This window comes from Myxocyprinus asiaticus, chromosome 35 (genome assembly GCF_019703515.2).
Source record: "Myxocyprinus asiaticus isolate MX2 ecotype Aquarium Trade chromosome 35, UBuf_Myxa_2, whole genome shotgun sequence".
NCBI classification, from domain to species: domain Eukaryota; kingdom Metazoa; phylum Chordata; class Actinopteri; order Cypriniformes; family Catostomidae; genus Myxocyprinus; species Myxocyprinus asiaticus.
This window is the reverse complement of record NC_059378.1, coordinates 13,860,422-13,881,240: the sequence shown is the minus strand read 5'-3', so window position 1 is coordinate 13,881,240 and position 20,819 is coordinate 13,860,422. Positions and strand designations below refer to the sequence as shown.

Genomic DNA, 20,819 nt, shown 5'->3' with positions numbered 1-20,819 from the left:
AAATCCTCATTGATCAGGGCACAACGTTTATATCATGTACACTACGTGAACTGTATGAATTACTGGGGATTAAATCGATTCAAACCAGCATTTACCACCCCCAAACGGATGGCTTGGTCGAACTATTTAATCAGACACTAAAGAATAAGATTCGTAAGTTTGTGCACGAAGACGCTTGAAATTGGGACAAGTGGCTCAAGCCCCTATTATTTGCAGTGTGAGAGGTCCCGCAAGCCTCCACAGGGTTCTGCCCATTCAAATTATTGTATGGGCGAAAATGAAATTCAATATGTTCTTGACCTGAGAGTAAAACTCCACACATGTGGATTATAGAAAAGTCAATGTCTAAATTTGATGCGTACCCAATGCCTCGGATTGACAAACTGCTTGATTGGTTAGGTGCGGCTTGCTTTTATTCGACACTGGATTTAAGGGATATTGGCAGATCCCCTTAACTCCCATGTCCCGTGAAAAGACGGCATTTTCCACTCCATTCAGATTACACCAATTTGTGATGCTTCTGTTCGTTTGTTTGGGCCCCGGCCACGTTTCAGCGACTAATGGACCGATTCCTCAGACTGCACTCTGCTTATGCTGCTGCCTATCTAGATTATATTATTATTTACAGTAACGATTGGCAGCGGCACCTGCAGCATCTGAGGGCTGTCCTTAGGGTGTTGAGACAAGAGGGACTCATGGCAAACCCAAAGAACTGGGCATGTGGAAGAACGGTATCTGGGCTTCCACTTGGGTTACGGACAGGTGCGTCCCCAAATTGATAAAACCGCAGCGATTGCAGCCTGTCCGAGACCTAAGACCAAAAAGGAGGTGAGACAGTTCCTGGGGCTGGCTGGCTATTATCGTAGGTTTGTGCCTAATTATTCGTCTGCCCGCTGACTGATCTTACAAAAATGGGGCACCCGATCCAGTCCAGTGGATGGAGCCATGCCAACAAGCTTATACGCAGGTGAAAGCTGCACTATGTATGTGGCGGGCCACTTCTACATTCTCCTGACTTCTCTCTCCCTTTTGTTTTGCAGACGGACTCTTCGGACAGGGGGCTGGGGGCGGTATTGTCCCAGGTGGTGGATGGGGAGGAGCGCCCCGTGCTGTACATTAGTCGGAAGCTCTCAACGAGAGAGACTAAGTACAGCACCATAGAAAAGGAGTGCCTGGCCATCAAATGGGCGGTCCTCACACTCCGTGACAAGCATTCACCCTCTGTTTGGACCACTCCAGTGGCTCCACAGCATGAAGGATACCATCACCCGGATCGCCCGTTGGTATCTGGCACTTCAGCCGTTTAAGTTCAAGGTGGTCCACAGGCCAGGGGCGCAGATGGCTGTCGCAGACTTCCTCTCCAGGAAAGGGGGTGGGGGTTGGGAGTAGGCAGGCCGGACAGTTCCCCAGCCTGAGTTGGTTGGTGGGGGTATGTGGAGATGGGGGTGTGGTCAAGTGTTCGTCTGAGGGAGAGAGAAAGTGGTATGGATTTCCACCTGGGTTGAATGATCGCTAATGACTGTTCTTTGTTTGCAGTGAGATGGGGGGACATAAAAGGCGACTCAGTCCACAGACGAGGGAGAGCCCAGCTGATAAGCTTCGTGTGTGTTGGTCGCTGCCGTATATGTTTATGTTGAAGCTATACTGCTGCACTTGAAGCGAATGTGCTTTTGAGTGTTAATTAAAAGGACATTCCTGTCTTGGAAACGCCATCTCCCACTTCCTTATTCCCTGAACCTCGGGATCTTTGTTACAACAGGTTATTGACATACTGTAAATAATCATTTGTTATGCATTAAAAATATTTAATTAGTAACCAAATTTGGCACAGAATTTCTTTCTTAAAATAAAGTGTTGACTAGGAGTCTAGCTAAATTTGGATGCCTGTATTGTATCGATTTTAAATTCTACGTGTTGATTGGTTGGTGTCTATGGGAATAAAAGTCATCTCTTATGAATAATTACAAGACAATGTTGGTATAACTTTCTTTTTTTCAGTGGAATGTAATAGGACAATTTCTGAAGAATGTTAACATTGATCTCTTTACTTTACAATGAATCTAAATGGGGACTGAATCTCTAATCTCAAACATTTTGACAAACATCTCCTTTTGGGTTTCACTGAAGAAAGAATATGGGTTTGGAATGACATGAGAGTGAGTAAATGGCAACAGAATTTTCTTATTTGGGAGAACAATCCCTTTAATTTCTCATTCAATATAGCTCAGTCCAGATGTGTCTTACACAGTAGGGTTCCCGTACATTTTGACCAATGAATTTCCATGACCTTTTCAATTGTTCATAATTACTGAAAAAGGATGCAAGGGCAGATTTTCATTTATATGTCAGGTACCAATCTTTAGAATTACTAAATGTTTATGTTTAAACAATTACATTTTTGTCCAGATGACTCTATTAAGACAGACACTGTACTGAGTTTTGAATGCAGCTTAATGGAAGATTTCAGCTTTCCCATCTCCCATGCAGAACAGAAGAAAAATGTCTATTCCCTTTAGAAATTTCCATGATTTTAAAGATTTTGCTCATTTTTATAATTGTTTCAGCCCTGGAAATTATTCCAAATTCCCTGATAGGTTTTCCATGATTGAGGGATCCCTCTTCTAGCCTTTGAGACACATATTTCAGAGCCAGAAGCAGTCCTTCAAATATATAGTACTTTTTGAGTGTGATTTTTGTTGGCCAGTAGTGGAAGATCAGTATGTGCAGTGATGGGTGGTTTTGACTGAGGAAAAGGTCATTGGGCATCAGTGTGTGAGTGATGGTTGGTTGGCAGCATATTTTGAGCCGATTCACTTAATACTCCATAAATAAGATCCGGATCTCTGAGAGTCATCGTTACCAGGGAGGTTATTTACGTGTGTGGTATTAGATAAAACAGGCAGAGAGAGGGATGTGTTTGCAAGAGAGAACAATTTCTTTCCATACCCATAGGAAAGAAAATCTCTTTCTTCTCATGACATCATTAAAGTATTCAGAAATACTACCCGAGTGAAAAATAACCAAGTGTTACTTCAGTGATGACATGACACAACTGAATCATCTGTTCAGTCAAATGTTTTAGTGTTGTTTTTCAGCTGTAGTCCCTCAGTGCTGTTGATCTGTTGTTCTCTAGGCCTAGTCCTCAGTGTGCTGTCAGTACAGTCCGTGCACAGGAAGTTGCCATCCAATGACCTACAGCAGACATCCTGAGGGGAAGTAGGACCCTCGAAAACAAGAGTGGCAAAGAGAGGGGTGGGAGTGGCCTTGTTGTACAGCTAATGTAGCCTCCAGTATCTGGAGCAATTCACAGTCACACATACACTTGAGATACATGTATCCCATCTTGCTTACTGCCTAGGAACTTTAAACAGATTGTTTTGGAAGTAATAACTAATAACTAAATAAGGCCAGAAACATACCCCACGCAAGTATGCAAATGCAGACACGAATGCTTGGCCAATGCATTGCAAATATCTGGTCCCATTGTACATATTTAACATTCTTGCGTTACTTTGCATGTAATAAACCTCAGTACTTAAGGGGGCGATAGAGTTACCTTCAAACGTCTGTGTCATTAAACTGGATGTAACCCAGGAAGCAAGCGAGAAACGATGACAATTTAGCTCATTTTAACTAATGTGCCCAGCAAGATTCTCTTCAGACATAATCTACTATGACAGCACTTGACCTGAGAGAGAAAACTGACTGTAAAAGAAGACAATTTACGCTAATATTACAATTGCATTGAATTCTGACACATATCAGAATGCAACAAGGCATCAAATCAAACTTGTGCAGTTATTATGAATCTAAGAATATAAATAGATTATAACTGAAAGATGAGTCATTGCCTCAGTCTGCCAAATGGTCTAATCAATACTATTTTAACTCTCATATAAATTTATTTAGAGAGGACACAATCAGAGTCAGGTGAGCTTCAATCAGCCATGAAGCCACCCATTTGAGGGGATGTAAAAAAGAAGAGAAGCATGACAAGGTACCAGGAAGAGGTGTCTGGGCTGCCGGCTTTTATGAGAGACCTTCATCAGAGTGCCCTCCTTGACAAAAACCTGAAAAACACAGAAGTACAAGTGAGCTACGGGTGTGTGTTTTTTTTTCATTTGACCCTTTGATGTCTACTAACAGTTACTAATCTTTCAGGTTTTACAGGCAGTAAAAACAACAGTAAACATACCTACTGAAACTTTGGATTGAGTGTAAATACAGGCTCTGTTCCAAAATTCTAAGGGGCCGTTCAGACCGAAAACCTTTTTACATTAAAAAGGTAAAGATGTGTTAAAGATGCAATGCAACAAATGGAACAGAATCCAGGTGCATCAAGATGTGTTTTTTTTTTTTTTTGGGGGTATTGTTTCCCCTTTTTCACCCAATTTGGAATGCCCAATTCCCAGTGCACTTTTAAGTCCTCGTGGTTGCGTAGTAATTCGCCTCAACCCGGGTGGCGGAGGATGAATCCCAGTTGCCTCCGCGTCTGAGACCATCAATCCGTGCATCTTATCACGTGGCTTGTTGAGCGCGTTGCCACGGAGACATAGCACGTGTGGAGGCTTCACGCCATTCACTGCAGCATCTGCGCTCAACTCACAATGCGCCCCACCGAGAACGAACCACATTATGGCGACCACGAGGAGGTTACCCCATGTGACTCTACCCTCCCTAGCAACCGGGCCAATTTGGTTGCTTAGGAGACCTGACTGGAGTCACTCAGCACGCCCTGGGATTCGAACTAGCGAACTCCAGGGGTGGTAGCCAGTGTCTTTTACCACTGAGCTACCCAGGCCCCCAAGATGTGTTATTAAAGGGAGTCACATGACGCCATGCGAGAAGCGGACGTGTAAACGACGAGCTCTGCACACTTTGCTAATTGTATTACTATTTGTGTCATAAACCGATGAGATTCGATACATCCCTGATACATAACTGTTCTAGGAAGACAATATGTCAAAAAATTCAAAATCCTTGGGCTCTGGAGATATTAAAAGACACTTACGTGCTCGGGCTGATTCTTCGGAGCAACAGACCGAAAGCCCCGGACTCAATTCGGACGGTGAACTGATAGAAATCCGGCGTGAACTGATGAATGTGTCGGCAATGCTGATGAAAGTTGTTGCAGATTTGGAAGATCTTGCTGTAATACGTCGATCACTTCCATGAAGACGAAATTCTCTGAGTTGATTACAAGATTTTCAGACGCCGAGAGACGGATCGATTATCTGGAGTCTTCGGGGAGGGAATTAGCTGCTAATCCGCTAGCGACCAAAGTGGATTTGGAACACGTTTGGGAAAAACTGGAGGATTTGGAGAATCGTAATCGACGAAACAACATCCGAATTAAGCATGAGGAAGGTCGAGATATGGTGAACTTCCTAGACGAGCTCTTCCCGAGTCTGCTCGATATAAAAGGCCATAAGCTGGAAATCGAGCGAGCTCACAGAGTCCCGGCTCGGAGATCCACTGAGGGAGACAGGCCCTGATCAATTCTGGCCAAATTTCTGAGATCATCTGATAAAGATCTCGTGTTGCGCGTGGCGAGGAGTAAAGGAAGGCTTTCTTGGAAGAACCAAAACATTTTCTTGTTCCCAGACTTTGCGAATTCGACATCGATTCAAGCAAGAATCTCTTACATTAACAGAAGATCGCTTTTGCACTGATGCTTCCAGCCAAACTGAGAAAAGATACTAAGGATGGCCGCAAATTATTTACATGTCCACAGCAAGCAATGTCTTTCATAGAGACAATGGGGTGAGTAAGCCATTTGGTGTTTCTAATATGGCCCCCAAGTGAACCTGACTCGCTAAATATACACTTGACAGTCTGAAGAAGCTGGGAGCAATTTTGTTTCTTTTTGTGCTGGTTCTGCCTAGCGGCTGGAGTTTGTTTTGTGGAATAACACTCCTTCAGGACAGTTGTGGATGAATCTGCATGTTCCTTGTGTTTATGCCTCCTATTGGCTGGAGCTTGTTTTGTGGAGTAATTTATGTTATGTAATTCTGTCTCACAAAATTAGTATAGAAGCACCGGACTTGAGCAATCCGACGGCAAAGTTGTCACTGGGGTTCTTGTAGGCGTACATGGGCTGTTTGAGTTTAGAGGGATGGATGCCGGTTGGCACGGGTTTAATGCACACATTTTTCTTTTTTCTGTTTGTTTGGTTCAGAGGGAAGTTCGGGGTTTGAGTGTTGCATTAATGTTGGAATGTGGTCTTAATAATTTTATTTTTGACACACAATCTATTTTCTCTAATATGTCAAAATGTCAAATGTTAATATGAGTGGATTGTCTCTCTCCACATGGAATGTGAATGGGTTGGGGCAGCCCATAAAAAGAAGGAAGGTTATTTATTTTCTTAAACATAAGAAATAATGTATGATATAGTGTTTCTTCAAGAAACGCATCTTTCCCCGCAGGAAGCTGAAAAATTTGGGAAAATATGGGGTGGACATGTTTTCTTTAGTGCTGGCATGAGAGCGGGGGAGTCATTACATTGATAAGTAAACATCTACAATTTAAATGTCTCGAACAGATTAAAGATAAATTAAGAAGAGCCATTATTGTTTTAGCAGAAATTCAGGTGCAAAAATAACTTGATTTTGGCTAATATTTACGCACCTAATGCTGATGATCAGGGCAATTTTATTTTTATTGAAGGGATGTTGCAAGCCGCTGGCACCCCTCATGATATAATATTGGGAGGAGACTTTAATCTTCTGATGGATTCAGTCATTGATCATAGTGAAGCAAAAGTGTGTAAGCCCCCTAAAGCATCATTGATGCTTCATAGGATGTGTAAAAATCTTGGTCTTACAGATATTTGGAGACTTTTGAACCCATCTGGTAGGGACTATACATTTTTTTCATCTGTACATAAGATTTATTCTAGAATAGATTTTTTTTATATCTAAGTCCCTCATTTCATCTTTTGTTGATTGTTCATTTGGAAACATCTTAGACTCAGATCACGCCCTGGTAAGTTTAGAGGTGTTGCCACATACGGAGAAAAAGAAATCATATAGTTGGCACCTTAATGTATCCCTTTTGCAAAATCCTGATTTTCAACAAATGTTAAAAGGCTGAAATCAATGATTATATGGAGACCAACTGGTCCTCAGTTTCCCCTGTGGGCATAGCTTGGGAGGCACTTTAGGCGGTTCTTAGGGGTCGGATAATACAGTGTGCCTCATTCATCAAAAAATCCAAAGCAGGAGAACTCGTGGAGTTGGAAGGGAATATTAAAAGTGCCAAGGCAGAGCTGAAGCACTGAATGTTGTCTGATGGCCTCAGAGAATTGACCAGATTGAAATACAGATATAATACTATTTTGTCACGGAAGGTGGAGTTTTGGCTATTCAGGGAAAGACAGTCATACTTTGAGTCAGGGGACAAAGCAGGGAAGTTTTTGGCTAGATACAGTTGTGCTCAAAAGTTTGCATACCCTGTCAGAAATTGTGAAATGTTGGCATTGATTTAGAAAATATGACTGATCATGCAAAAAAAACTGTCTTTTATTTAAGGATAGTGACCATATGAAGCCATTTATTATCACATAGTTGTTTGGCTCCTTTTTTAATCATAATGATAACAGAAATCACCCAAATGGCCCTGATCAAAAGTGTATTTACCCTTGAATGTTTGGCCTTATTACAGACACACAAGGTGACACACACAGGTTTAAATGGCAATTAAAGGTTAATTTCCCACACCTGTGGCTTTTTAAATTGCAATTAGTGTCTGTGTATAAATAGTCAATGAGTTTGTTAGCTCTCACATGGATGCACTGAGCAGGCTAGATACTGAGCCATGGGGAGCAGAAAAGAACTGTCAAAAGACCTGCGTAACAAGGTAATGGAACTTTATAAAGATGGAAAAGGATATAAAAAGATATCCAAAGCCTTGAAAATGCCAGTCAGTACTGTTCAATCACTTATTAAGAAGTGGAAAATTCGGGGATCTCTTGATACCAAGTCAAGGTCAGGTAGTCCAAGAAAGATTTCAGCCACAACTGCCAGAAGAATTGTTCGGGATACAAAGAAAAACCCACAGGTAACCTCAGGAGAAATACAGGCTGCTCTGGAAAAAGATGGTGTGGTTGTTTCAAGGAGCACAATACGACGATACTTGAACAAAAATGAGCTGCATGGTCGAGTTGCCAGAAAGAAGCCTTTACTGCGGCAATGCCACAAAAAAGCCCGGTTACAATATGCCCGACAACACCTTGACACACCTCACAGCTTCTGGCACACTGTCATTTGGAGTGACGAGACCAAAATAGAGCTTTATGGTCACAACCATAAGCGCTATGTTTGGAGAAGGGTCAACAAGGCCTATAGTGAAAAGAATACCATCCCCACTGTGAAGCATGTTGGTGGCTCACTGATGTTTTGGGGGTGTGTGAGCTCTAAAGGCACGGGGAATCTTGTGAAAATTGATGGCAAGATGAATGCAGCATGTTATCTGAAAATTCTGGCAGACAATTTGCATTCTTCTGCACGAAAGCTGCGCATGGGACACCCTTGGACTTTCCAGCACGACAATGACCCTAAGCACAAGGCCAAGTTGACCCTCCAGTGGTTACAGCAGAAAAAGTTGAAGGTTCTGGAGTGGCCATTGTAGGGCTTTACTGGTTGTTTAGATCAGTGTTACTATCAGAAATAATTAATAATTATTTCTGTAGTTATTAATCAATATTTAAATTAATTAATTGGATCTAACTCATTAAAACCTCATATGGGACTCCAGTAAATGTAGTGTGCTACATTTAGGAGCAAGTTTGGTTATTAGCAATAATTAATAATTATCAAAGATAATTATTAATTATTAAAATCGATAGAACATTGATGAGAATCAATGTTAGCTTTTTTTAATCCTTTAAATCAACAATTATCAAAGATAGTCGTTAATTGTTAACATCGATGAAACATTAATTAAAATTAACACTAGCTTATTGATCATTCAAATTCAATCAAAGATAATTATCAATTATCAAAAATCAATAGAATATTAATAAGGATTAACATTGACGGGGCATGATTGGACTCCGGTCGCTGCCATCTCACTTGACGCCAAAAAGTGTTTGATATGGTAGAATGGGATTATCTTTTTAAGATTTTGGAAATATATGGGTTCGGGAATATTTTTATTGGATGGATCAAGTTACTTTATAGACACCCGGTAGTGACGGTACAAACAAATTGATTAATTTCAGATTATTTTACTCTGGATAGGGGCACCCAGCAGGGTTGCCCTCTTTCCCCATTATTGTTCTGACTTGCCCTGGAACCATTAGCAGCCGCGATAAGAAAAGAGGATGATTTTCCAGGGGTGGTGGCAGGAAGGTGTGGTGCATAAGCTTTTGCTTTACGCAAATGTTATTTTATTATTCATCTCCGAACCTACTAGATCTATGCCTTGCCTCCACAGAATTATTAATTCCTTTCTAAGTTCTCAGGATACAGAGTCAATTGGTCTAAATCTGAAGCTTTGGCTCTGACAGCATACTGCCCAGTAATGGCTTTCCAGTGGCCCAAAAAGGGCATTAAGTATTTGGGCATTTTATTCCCAGCAAATTTGTCTGGTTTAGTTAGTTAATTTTTTTCGAGTGATGTGGGCAGGTGGGCTTCATTACATTTATCTATGATTGGGAGGGTTAATGTTATTAAAATGAATAGCATTCCAAAATGTAATTACCTGTTACAATCTCTCCCTATAGATGTCACCCTCTCTTACTTCAAGCAATTTGATTACATAGCGAAGTCCTTCTGATGATAAGCATCCAAGATTAGATTTTAATAAGTTTCATAGACCGATTGACATAGGTGGGCTAGGCCTACCCAAGATTTTGTTTTATTATCATGCATTCGGTCTCAGACATTTGGCTCACTGGTCACTTCCACCTGAGAGAGCCCCTCCCTGATTTTGTATTGAACAGGAAGTTCCTTCCCCTATTTTGCCATTGCAAAGCCTGTCTATCAAACTAGTCGGAAAAGTTCAATTACACCCCGTTATCTCGCATTTGCACTTGGTATGGACAAAAGTGTCCAAAGTGTTTAATTTGGACATTTATTTAAATGTTGCCTCGAGCATATGGCTGAACCCAAAATTACGCATTAATAAGTCCCCTTTCTGCTGGTCAGACTGGATTATGAGGGGGGTTAATACACTCAGTGACCTATATGAGAGTGGAGTGTTGAGATCTTTTGAAAATTTGGTTCAACATTTTGGGATTCCCAGATCTCAGTGTTATAGGTATTTACAGCTGTGCCACCTGCTCTTTATTGTTTTTGGGAGAGGCACACACACCCCCTAAAGCGGTAGATACTCGAGGAGAGGTGATTACAGCTTTTGGAAAAGGTCATGAGGCATCATTGTATTACTCCCTGCTAATTCAGAGTCTGGGGGACGGAGCTTCAACTTTTCTCAAGAGATTATGGGAGAAAGATTTCAATTTGGTATTGGAGGAGGGGGTGTGGGCTAGGATTCTAAAAAATGTCAAGTCTGCATCTAGAGATGCAAGGGTGCACCTTATGCAATTTAAGATTTTACATAGATTCTATTGGAGCCCCTCTAGATTGTATAGGCTTGGTCTTAAAAGACACACCTACCTGCTGGCGATGCCAGTCAAAAGACGGAGACACAACCCATGCTTTTTGGGGGTGTGTTAAGATCCAGGAATTTTGGTTGAAAGTCTAGAGTTTTTTGTGTGACGTTTTAGGCACTCGAATTTCACTCTGCCCCAGACTCTGTATTTTAAGCAATGGGGTGGTCATAAATTTTGGGGATAAACACATAAAAACTGGGTTCTGACCAGCATTGTGGTGGGCAGGCAAATTATTTTAAGGGGATGTAAGTTGGATAGGGCGCCCTCATTTCCAGAGTGGCTGCTTTTGAAGGGATGGCAAGCAGAAGGCTGGGGGTTCAGAACTTGTTCGACAGGAAGTGGGGTAATTACTTGGTGTTTTTGGGGGACTCTTGTGGAGGGACTGGGGAGAGAGATGTTTTGTTTTAATTATATATGATTATTATGTTTGTATCTATTTGTGACCACAGGGGTGTTCGTTGGGGGTTAGGGTGGGTTTTGTGATTGGGGAGGGGGAGGGGTATTAGGGGGGGTTAAATGTTAAATGTTGATTCAGTGTATATATGTTGTGTTTCTATTTTTATTTTGTTATATATTTATGAATCAATAAAATTATTTGAAAAAAAAAAGATGTGTTTTTAAAAGTTTAAGTTCTTTTAACTTGACACGGCATAATTAAAATCGCACTCTTGCGCAAGAAAAACAGCAAGAAGTGGCACAATGGTCAAAGACGTGCATCTAGTGCAGACAGATGCAAAAACGTGTTTAGTTTGAAAGGCCCCTAAGGCAGCATCATATGTATCCTTTGCATAGACAATCCCATAATGGATTGTGACAAACTAAGTGAAAAATCTATTATAAATATCGACCTGTTTCAATGATGTCACTTTTTCCCTGCAGCCGCCATATTTGTGACCATCAGCAGGAGGAAACAATGGCGGTGAATGGAAAAACACCCATAAAACGATCTAAAGAAAAACATTAAAAAATCCTTTTGATCCATGCAAAGTCCCAGGAAAGGTGAATACAGGTCTGAGGTCAGCACAAATATGGCCAAATTTGACTTTTGCGGACATTTAAATTTATTTTATCCAAGATTCATCTCTGTATGCCGACGAGTCTGATGTGTGACTGGCGAGTGCACACGCTTACCGGTTCATCTCTCATTCAGAAGTTAGAAATGTTTGTGTTGTTTTCTGCTCTGATTTGGTCACAATATTACAAAACGTCTGTGATGATCCCGTCTGTATGAATGTAAGAGCTGCTTTTAACTCATAAAGAGAATACACAGAAAGCAACCGAGGCATATTAGTGAATAAGAATAATATGTTTACACTGTAGTCTGGTGGTGTGAATGAAGTCTGTGCTTCATAATCTTATGATTTGTTGTTTATTGACCAACATTAGTATATACACATTAAATATATACTATATATTCACATTATAGTACTTTTTATTTATTATAATGTGTTACAATTATGACATACCTTTTATACAGTCTGGGTGTTATGAAAAGCATTGTCCTATGTGCATTTCCAGTTTAATTGCATCCGACTTGATTATGTTATAAATATAATAGACATGTGGATAGATAATTGGCGTGTCTGAATAAATGAGCAAAGACCGTGCTCTCTACCTTCATCATTACTTGACTTTGGCGAAATGAATCCGTGTCACTTAAAAGATAAAACTTTCAACTGAAACAAAAATTTCACAGACTTTTGCTGCATCTCTAAGTGCAGCACAATGAAGAAATATGGAATTTGGTCACAAACATGGTGGCGCGGTCATCCGGTGATGTCACATGAAACAGGTCAATACAGTACTGATAACTGATTTAATACCAAAAAGTATAGATAAAAATAATTTAATCTAATTAAACGTGAACAATTTTACCCACTGTTTGTGTATGAGATATATTTTAAAGCTTATTAGAGTATTGTGTTGTTAGCTTAGCAACATGCTAATGGCAAACTTTATTGAAATCAATAGTGAGTCAAGTCTCCCGTGCGCTTCATTTGTATTTCTTATTGCGAGTGGCTGCCTATGCAGAGCATTCTAATTCAATCACTAATGACAGTAGGCAGCAAGGCAGCTCACTAGGTTTTTGGAACAGAGCCCCAGAGTATGTAGCTGAGTGTACCCTTCCTGGTTGAAGAAGGTCTCTTTTGCCTCTCACGCTGTAGTCAATGTGTACCAAACGAAGCAAGTTCTCCTGTGATTGCAAGGAAGAAATAGAGACAGGCACAGGGAGGGACACAGAGAGCAAGACCAAAAGAGAATTAGACAATTAGAATGTCTTTCTTTGTGTTTGTTATATCTATTTGGTTTCTCACTGTCAAGAAATATCAGATTTTTTTGTAATATTGAAAATCAGTCAACACTTTGCCATTTTAACTCTTCTAACAGCAAAGAAACAGAGGCAGGGGAAGAGCAGAAGCTCCTAATCATAAGAAATTAGTAAATATATGTAAATGAAAAAGAAAACAATATGAAAGAAATATAGAATCAACACAGATGTACATTTGATCTCTTGAAACTACACACACACACAAGTTGCCTTTGAAACTCAAAAAGTGAAGAGGGAAATAGAAGAGCTGTTTAGAAATGAATATTGGTAGGGATTCTGTATGTGTGTGTGCGTGTGTGTGTGTGTGTGTGTGGGCAGGTTTAAGTGGTTTGCAGGGACTTTTTTAGGTTACAAACGGGTAATTACAAGGGTATTACGTTATAAATGTGGTTTATGAGGACATTTCTAGTGTCCCCATAATTCAAATCGCTTAAAAAACATACTAAACGATGTTTTATTGAAAATGTAAAAATGCAGAAAGTTTTTTGTGAGGGTTAGGTTTAGGGGTTAGGGGATAGAATCTATAGTTTGTACAGTAAAAAATCATTATGTCTGTGGAGAGTCCTCATAATGATAGCTGCACCAAGATGTGTGTGTGGTGTTTGGGGATGCCTCTGTGTTTCATTAATTTAGACTGCCTTTTTCACACTGCTGTCTTTGTTTCTGGACACTTGGGACACTTTGCTGACAATTTCTCCAAGCCCCTTTTTCATCATGCATGAACAATTAAACACACTCTCTTAAACACAGAACTCACCCCGTGTTTTAGATTGTCATTAACCTGGTCTGCAACCTCTGACACGATTACCAGCGCGGCTGTTAATAAAAAGTAACAATCACAACCATAATTAGTGTTTTCACAGTTGAAAAATGCTAAATGTACATCATTGTGTAGCAAGTGCACGTGTGTTTGTGTGTGTGTGTGTGTGTGTGTGTGTGTGTAAGAAAGGGAGACTATTTATGAAAGTTGAGTGGGGAAACAACAATACCTTGTGTGTCCTCATACTCTTTTGAATCGGGGGAGAGGTTGTTTAAGTAATCTGGAAAGAAAGAGATGGAAAGGAAAATTAGATACCATATTAAGGAACAACAGAACCATGCCAAATTCTGTGTGCATCTAATTTACAGGCTGTATTATGTTTTGTTATGCACAAATCTCGTACACACACCCTCAAGTAGGGCTGGGTATTGATACAGATTTCCGAAATCGATTCGATTATGATTCACAAGCTTTCGATTCCAATTTTGATTCGATTTTGATTCATATGGGTATATTTAAGTTATAATGTCCATTTTGCTTACATATGAAAGAAATTATCTCAGCTAATGCTGTTAATTATACAGGCGACCTTCTAACTAGGTACATTACGAAAATATACATTTTACAAATTATATTTTATCATTAGGTTTTTTTTTTTTTATCATACTGGTCACATTTTAGCTTTTTTTTTAAATTTTCAAATCCATGTATTCCATAAATAAATATGATGTCTTGAAACTGTATATACAGTATATATACATACACTTACTGAGCACTTTAGTAGGGACACCTTTACACCTACATATTCATGTGATTATCTAATCAGTCAATCATGTTGCAGAAGTGCACTGCATAAAATCATGCAGATACGGGTCAGAAGCTTAAGTTAATGTTCACATCAACCATCAGAATGGGGAAAAAATTTGATCTCAGTGATTTCAATCATGGCATGAAGGGCTGGTTTGAGTATTTCTGTAACTGCTGATCGCCAGGGATTTTCACACACAGTCTCTAGAGTTTAATCAGAATGGTGCCAAAAACAAAAAACATCCAGTGAGTGACATTTCTGCAGACGGAAAAGCCTTGTTGATGAGAGAGGTCCACAGAGAATGGCCCACACTGGTTCGAGCTGACAAAGGCTACGGTAACTCAGATAACCACTCTGTACAATTGTAGTGAGCAGAATAGTATCTCAGAATGCACAACACATCGAATCTTGAGGCAGATGGGCTACAACAGCAGAGACCACTTTTGGCTACAACAGCAGAAGACCACTTCTGGCACATTATTAGGACCATAATGTTCCTAATAAAGTACTCAGTGAGTGTATACAGTATATAGTTACATGTTTGCTGTTTACATGCATAATTTGAACTATTTAAAAGTATTTACATTGATATGTAGAACAAGCCCTAAATTGGTACTGTCTCTTTAAGAATGGCAGCAGTGTCTCACAAGAGTGGTGTTTAGGTTGAGTGAACATAACGAGTGTGTGATTAGATGTGTATGTGTGATTAGAATAACATTTTTATTTTTTGTTGTTTATGATCAACAACTGGCTGTAAAGAACAGAAAGGATAATAAAAGAGACATTATCCAGTTACAAATGGATTGTCTGTACTTGTTTTTGGATACACATTACGGTAGGAGTCAATCCAAACTTTTACTCTCAACAGTGAAAGGAATTTCTCCACTATATTACTCAGTCACTGATAAGTGAAATCTGAACAGTCAGTGGCTAATCACAGACATTGTTAGTCACATAGCGCAAAATTTAGTCACATGTGCAAATGATTTGTTCACATTGTAGAAGGTTGCCGCGTAGATTAAAAGATCAATCTTAGGATTTAAGAATCAATATCGAGATTGTTCAAATGAGAATTGCGATGCATTGAAAAATACATAATTTTACCCAGTTTTACCCTCAAAGTTTAAATAAGAACAACCTGTCTCTTACACACTTAGACCAATATACTGTCACGCACACCGTGATCGCACACTCACACCCAGACACACAGTGTTCACCTGTGAGCAGCATGCGATACTGGAGCACACGCATGATGACCCGCAGCAACTGATGTTTCAGAGGAACATGAACACCTTCTGCATTCTGTGTCTGTAAGACACACAAACCAGCATGCATATTACAAATGGCAACAAATGTACCCAAACACAAGATACATTAGCATATATTAAGTGTAATGAAATAGGCACATATACACAGAAATGGCAACACACTGTAGTACACAAACATAGCATCTGACCATTCTATATTAAGTTAATAAACATTTGTTTCTTCTTGACAGAAATGAGATTGAATGGAGTTCAAAAAGACTTTTGCTTAAACCTGATTCTCAGATTTTTCTCCTGAGGAAAAAGACCCCTGTAATCTCAGATATGTTAGGTTAGGTTGAGTTTCAGAAGAGAACAATACCTAAAACTGCAATCAACAGTCAGAGATTTCAATATGAACTCAAACATTTTTCATTAAATTCTTCCAAAACCAAATTTATGCAATCCACATTTTATAGTTCTATACTGTATGCCAACAATAAATCTCATTTTTTCCTTTTTTATTTTTCCTAGGAAATTTGGAAGAAATATCTGAGGAAAGCTGACACTAAATTGAAACATAAACAAGACCTCCTTGTTTATGTTTCTGAGCTATGAAAAGAAGAACATCTGAGCAATTAAATTTTCCTCTGGAGATGTATGAAAGCAATTCATTTACATCAAGCCTAAACCAATGTCACCTCCCCAGTACACACATACAAAAACCAAAAAATACAAAATCGCACACAATCACGATACATAAATGACACTTGTGCTCGCCCTTTAACCACACAGCAAGATACAGTGTCATAGATGATGATGGCAACACTTAGAAAAGCCCATTTCAAGGTTATTCACTGACCTTCCCCTTCCCCCTTCACAAAACCCTGAGAATGCTTCATTCCATTCAATTACATCCACAATTATATCATTCACTGAGAGAAAAAGTGAACAAGTGAATCTGTCAAACACAGGGTGTGAAAAAATCAATCAAGTCCTAATTGACTTTGACACATCATTGTTCATGAGAGCTCTGAGGAGCCTTGGGGGACTTGAGAGGTCAGTAAAGAGCAGATAAGAGGCAAACAATTTTGCACTTATGATAAGGGGCTTCTTTCTCTAGAGACCCTCAGGTAGATGGGGCACTGCTTTAAAACTTCATAGAGGAGAGCTGGGAAAGAGATGCCATCAATGACCTTGTGCTAACACAAATAGTTCTACATGTGTGAATGAGCAGACAGGTGCAAATGGAGGGAGTTTTGGCCTCAAGATAAAAGACCACAAGCAGTGATTGTCCAGCTCACACACCTGCCACAAAGTTACTCCCATGATATCTCCAAAAGACACCCTCTGGCTTTCATTATCTCTTTCACACCAACTCACTCTCTCTCTGTTTCCCTGTATCTCTTCCTGTACTGTAACCTCCATATAATATATAGTGTATATAGGTGCTGTGACTGGTTCTTTAAAGCTTTCAAAAATGTTAATCACCATGCTATAAAATAGTTTTAGATGAAGTATTAGTATGTCACACCCCAGGATACTGCTGTCACTGTTTGAAATTTCAACCACCCATCATCATCACCTCTATTCTATTAATCAACTTCTTCTCCTTCAAAACTCTAAAGACCATGCACCTGTGCGCTATTATCTAATTACTTTCTCTCTGTATCTTTCTTTCACTGCAGTGAGTATCATCCTGACCAAAAAAGTCTGTCAGATTCCCAGTGTTGAAGAACAATGTGGCTCCATTGTTTAAGGCAGCAGTATTGATGAACAGCCTCGTCCAGAATGCTAACACTAAATTGCAATCCAATTGACATTTGTGCTGAAGACATGTCCAGTCTTTGTGTATGTGTCTGCGTGTGTGTGTAAGGGCAGATATTTAGTGCTCTTCAGTTGGGTTGGGACACAGCCAGTAAGTGAGGGGGGAGAGGGAACAACGGCTCGTGCCAGTGAACAGACAAGCTAAACAAATCAGGCACTGGTCCGGCTGAAGCAGCATCTGCATGGACAACTGATGTAATTGACGGTTGTTTAAGAAGACTGCTTGGCTAATTCCCTTTTTTTCCGCCTCATTGCCCAGATGCCAGATCAGTGTGTGTATGTGTTTGTGTGTGTGTCAGTGTCTTGTTCTGTCTTTAACTCATCCTTTCCACCTGCACAGTTTAAGAGCAACACTGTGGGTCTGTTCCAAAATGTAGAGAGTTGCCTCGCATTCTTCTTTCTACATAGTCTTCTATGGCAGCATCCTAACTGAAATGGAGACTCATAAGAAACCGATTTGGAAAATTCCTCATAGTCAGGTAGCAACTCAGTAGCATGCCTATGATGCCTAAAATCGCCACCTCTGGAGGAAGCTCAATAAGCTTTGGATCAGACCCACTATGTACTAATGATACACACCAGGGCCGTAACCACCATAGACATTGAGGGGGACATGCAACCCCCCCCCCCAAATATTCATAAAATTGGTCTAATGATGGGGCTGCTCGATTATGGCAAAAATCATAATCATGATTATTTTGGTCAATACTGAGATCAAGATTATTTAACATGATTACTCATTGACTTTGAAAACATCATGCATTTATCTGAACTTTTAAAAAAACCTTGTCTTTTTAACAGTGGATTTTCTTGAACTTGTAAATGTAAACTGCACTGGGTAGGAGTCTATTAGTAGTGTAATGGTTCTTGGTAAAAAACCGAACCGTATGGTTCGTCACCCATGGTTCAGTAAGCACTGGCGTTGGCACTGCAGTCGGTTCACCTCAAGTTTAATGATGCATCTGGAGCACAAGGTTTGGTGAAAAAAACAGCGTCAAACAGGCACAGTTACAACTTCCGCTAATGCACCTGAATGGATCTGTAGATGGATACGCTCTGTCTGTGTTTCACGTGGGTCAACTTGATGACATCACTGTTCTGCAAACATTGTGTTTAGCTGAACATGGCAAGTGGAGAAAATGAGCCGCTGATAGAGAAGCTGCCTGCGTTTCTCCTTTCTGAGAACATTTTCTTTTTGTAGTCAATTACAACAGCAATGGTCAAAAAACATTTACAAAACAAGCACAGTTTGCAGACATCACTCGGTTCAAGTGCCGTATACTGGTAATATATGTCAATAATGCACATGAGGGTTTAAAACGCACACGCAAGTTCTTCCTGTTTCCTGCGCTTTGATTAATGCCATTAAAATGGCGTTATAGTAATACATTGATACATGATTAATCATTTACGACGATGTCACCCACACTGTAAAATCTTATTGGTTGACATTAGATTTTTCAAGGCAATCAGTTTGCATGCTTTTTCAAAGTAAACATACTTATTTGGCTCAAGTAAATGAACGTAATTTTTCAAGTAACGTTAACTAGTTAACGTAAACTTAACTCATCTGTGATTAAAGTATTGTTGTGTTAATTAAATTGGGTTATAACGTATTATACAGTGTAAAGGAATTTATGAATGGACTCTAGGTTAGCCATATGGCACATTGGATTCTACTCTTGCACATTTTTAAAGTACAGTTGAGTAAAGAAGAATGGCTTTGTTCACCAGAGGTAACACTAATCAGCCTCATAGTGATTTCACAAAAATCTCAGTTATCAACCAGCTACAACAAAACTCAGCCCCCACATACCAAGTCGTATTATATCTGGATTATTTTCAACAGCAGAATAAGAATATGAACTTTCTAATAAATGACAGGACTAGGCTCTCACAAATATAGGCAGTTATTTTTTCCATTATTGATGTTTTAATCAATCTGTTTGTCCGGTCGGGCTAGTAAAATTCTCTTTCACTTGCCCTTTCAAAAAATCCACTTGTCCCGGACAAGCGTTAATGTCGAGCCCTGATTAAATATTGTATTCAACATTCTCTGATGACAATTTTTTCTCCTGCAGTATAGCTCCTAAAGTAAATGTAAGTTGTTTTAAAGTTTTAGATATTATTTTAGAAAACAAGCCTAAAATGACTAATCAAAAATGTATTTTGTTCCAGTGAATAATGGGCTCACATTTATGTTCACTTCGATCCATCTTAAACTCACAAAAAACAAACTTTCTCTTCTTAATAGAGCTGCGTATCGCCAATTTTCTTCATGATAAGATACATATATTATGATTCACTATTTTGCGAGCCATCGCGTTATAATCTAGCTGCAGCAAACACGTACGAGTGATGAGCGTCCCCGCGCCAGAGTGTGCATCAGCCGGAAGAAGATTCAATCTTTTCCCCGGTCACTTCACGCAACCCATAGATGCGGCGCTGACCGCACAGAGATGCCAGTTTCAGAGTTTATTTTCATAACCCACTTCCTTATTCCTGGCCTGGGCTGCAAGGTCTCGCGGCCCATTAGCTTAAATATGTGGGCCCCATAGTGTATACACGGGCCCCTCAACATGGACCTGTGACTATGAGGGCCCCCAGCCCTCTTATAAGACCCTTTTGCTTTCCTGTTTCTAATTACATTTTTTGAGCCAATCTTTAATCTTATAATGCTGCCTGATGAAAGTTTCCATGCTCTTCTGGAAGTAGAAGATGGTTAAGCTTTATTCTTTGTATAAAAAGGCTGTCCAACAAAAACGTTTATTGTACTATTCATTGTTATAACTGCGTGTTTGCCCTACAATACAAGAAAATAACTGAGCTTAGGTGGTTGTGAAAAAGAAAATATTGATATTTTACTTTGTGTGATTCAAAAGTACTGATTAAACAAGATTCATAAAGTTTGTTGAAACACTATAATGTTGGTCTGACAAAACCTTATCTGAAAGTTTAAAATAGTTTTAAATGCTTGAAGTTAGACATTTTTTACAGGTTTAAGAGTAAGAAAAAAGAAAGAAAGAAAGAAAGAAAGAAAGAGCATCTTAAAGCAGATTAAAGGGCTTGTGTATATGTTTTGACAGCTGAAGTTTGAAATTACGAACAATCCAAAACAGACTCTCTGATCTAAAAAAATCTGAGATTATTTAACAGAGATGGGCCACTTCAATTAAAATTAATGGGATAAATTGGAACGCTCAACCAAGGAGCTCTAAATGCTCAATGGTCAACGG

At 39.6% G+C, this 20,819-nt stretch overlaps 1 protein-coding gene across 2 annotated transcripts in view; it reads right to left on the bottom strand.

Moving 5' to 3' along the window:
• LOC127426267 (FYVE, RhoGEF and PH domain-containing protein 5-like) overlaps positions 1-20,819 on the bottom strand; it is a 65,886-nt gene that overhangs the window by 12,461 nt on the left and 32,606 nt on the right. For both annotated transcript variants that reach the window (XM_051672950.1, XM_051672951.1), the window contains exons 8-12: positions 15,730-15,820; positions 13,934-13,984; positions 13,702-13,760; positions 12,738-12,809; positions 4,002-4,070 (exon numbers count right to left, since the gene is read on the bottom strand). In XM_051672950.1, coding sequence (XP_051528910.1) covers positions 4,002-4,070; positions 12,738-12,809; positions 13,702-13,760; positions 13,934-13,984; positions 15,730-15,820 — 342 coding nt within the window. The remainder of the gene's footprint in view (positions 1-4,001; positions 4,071-12,737; positions 12,810-13,701; positions 13,761-13,933; positions 13,985-15,729; positions 15,821-20,819) is intronic.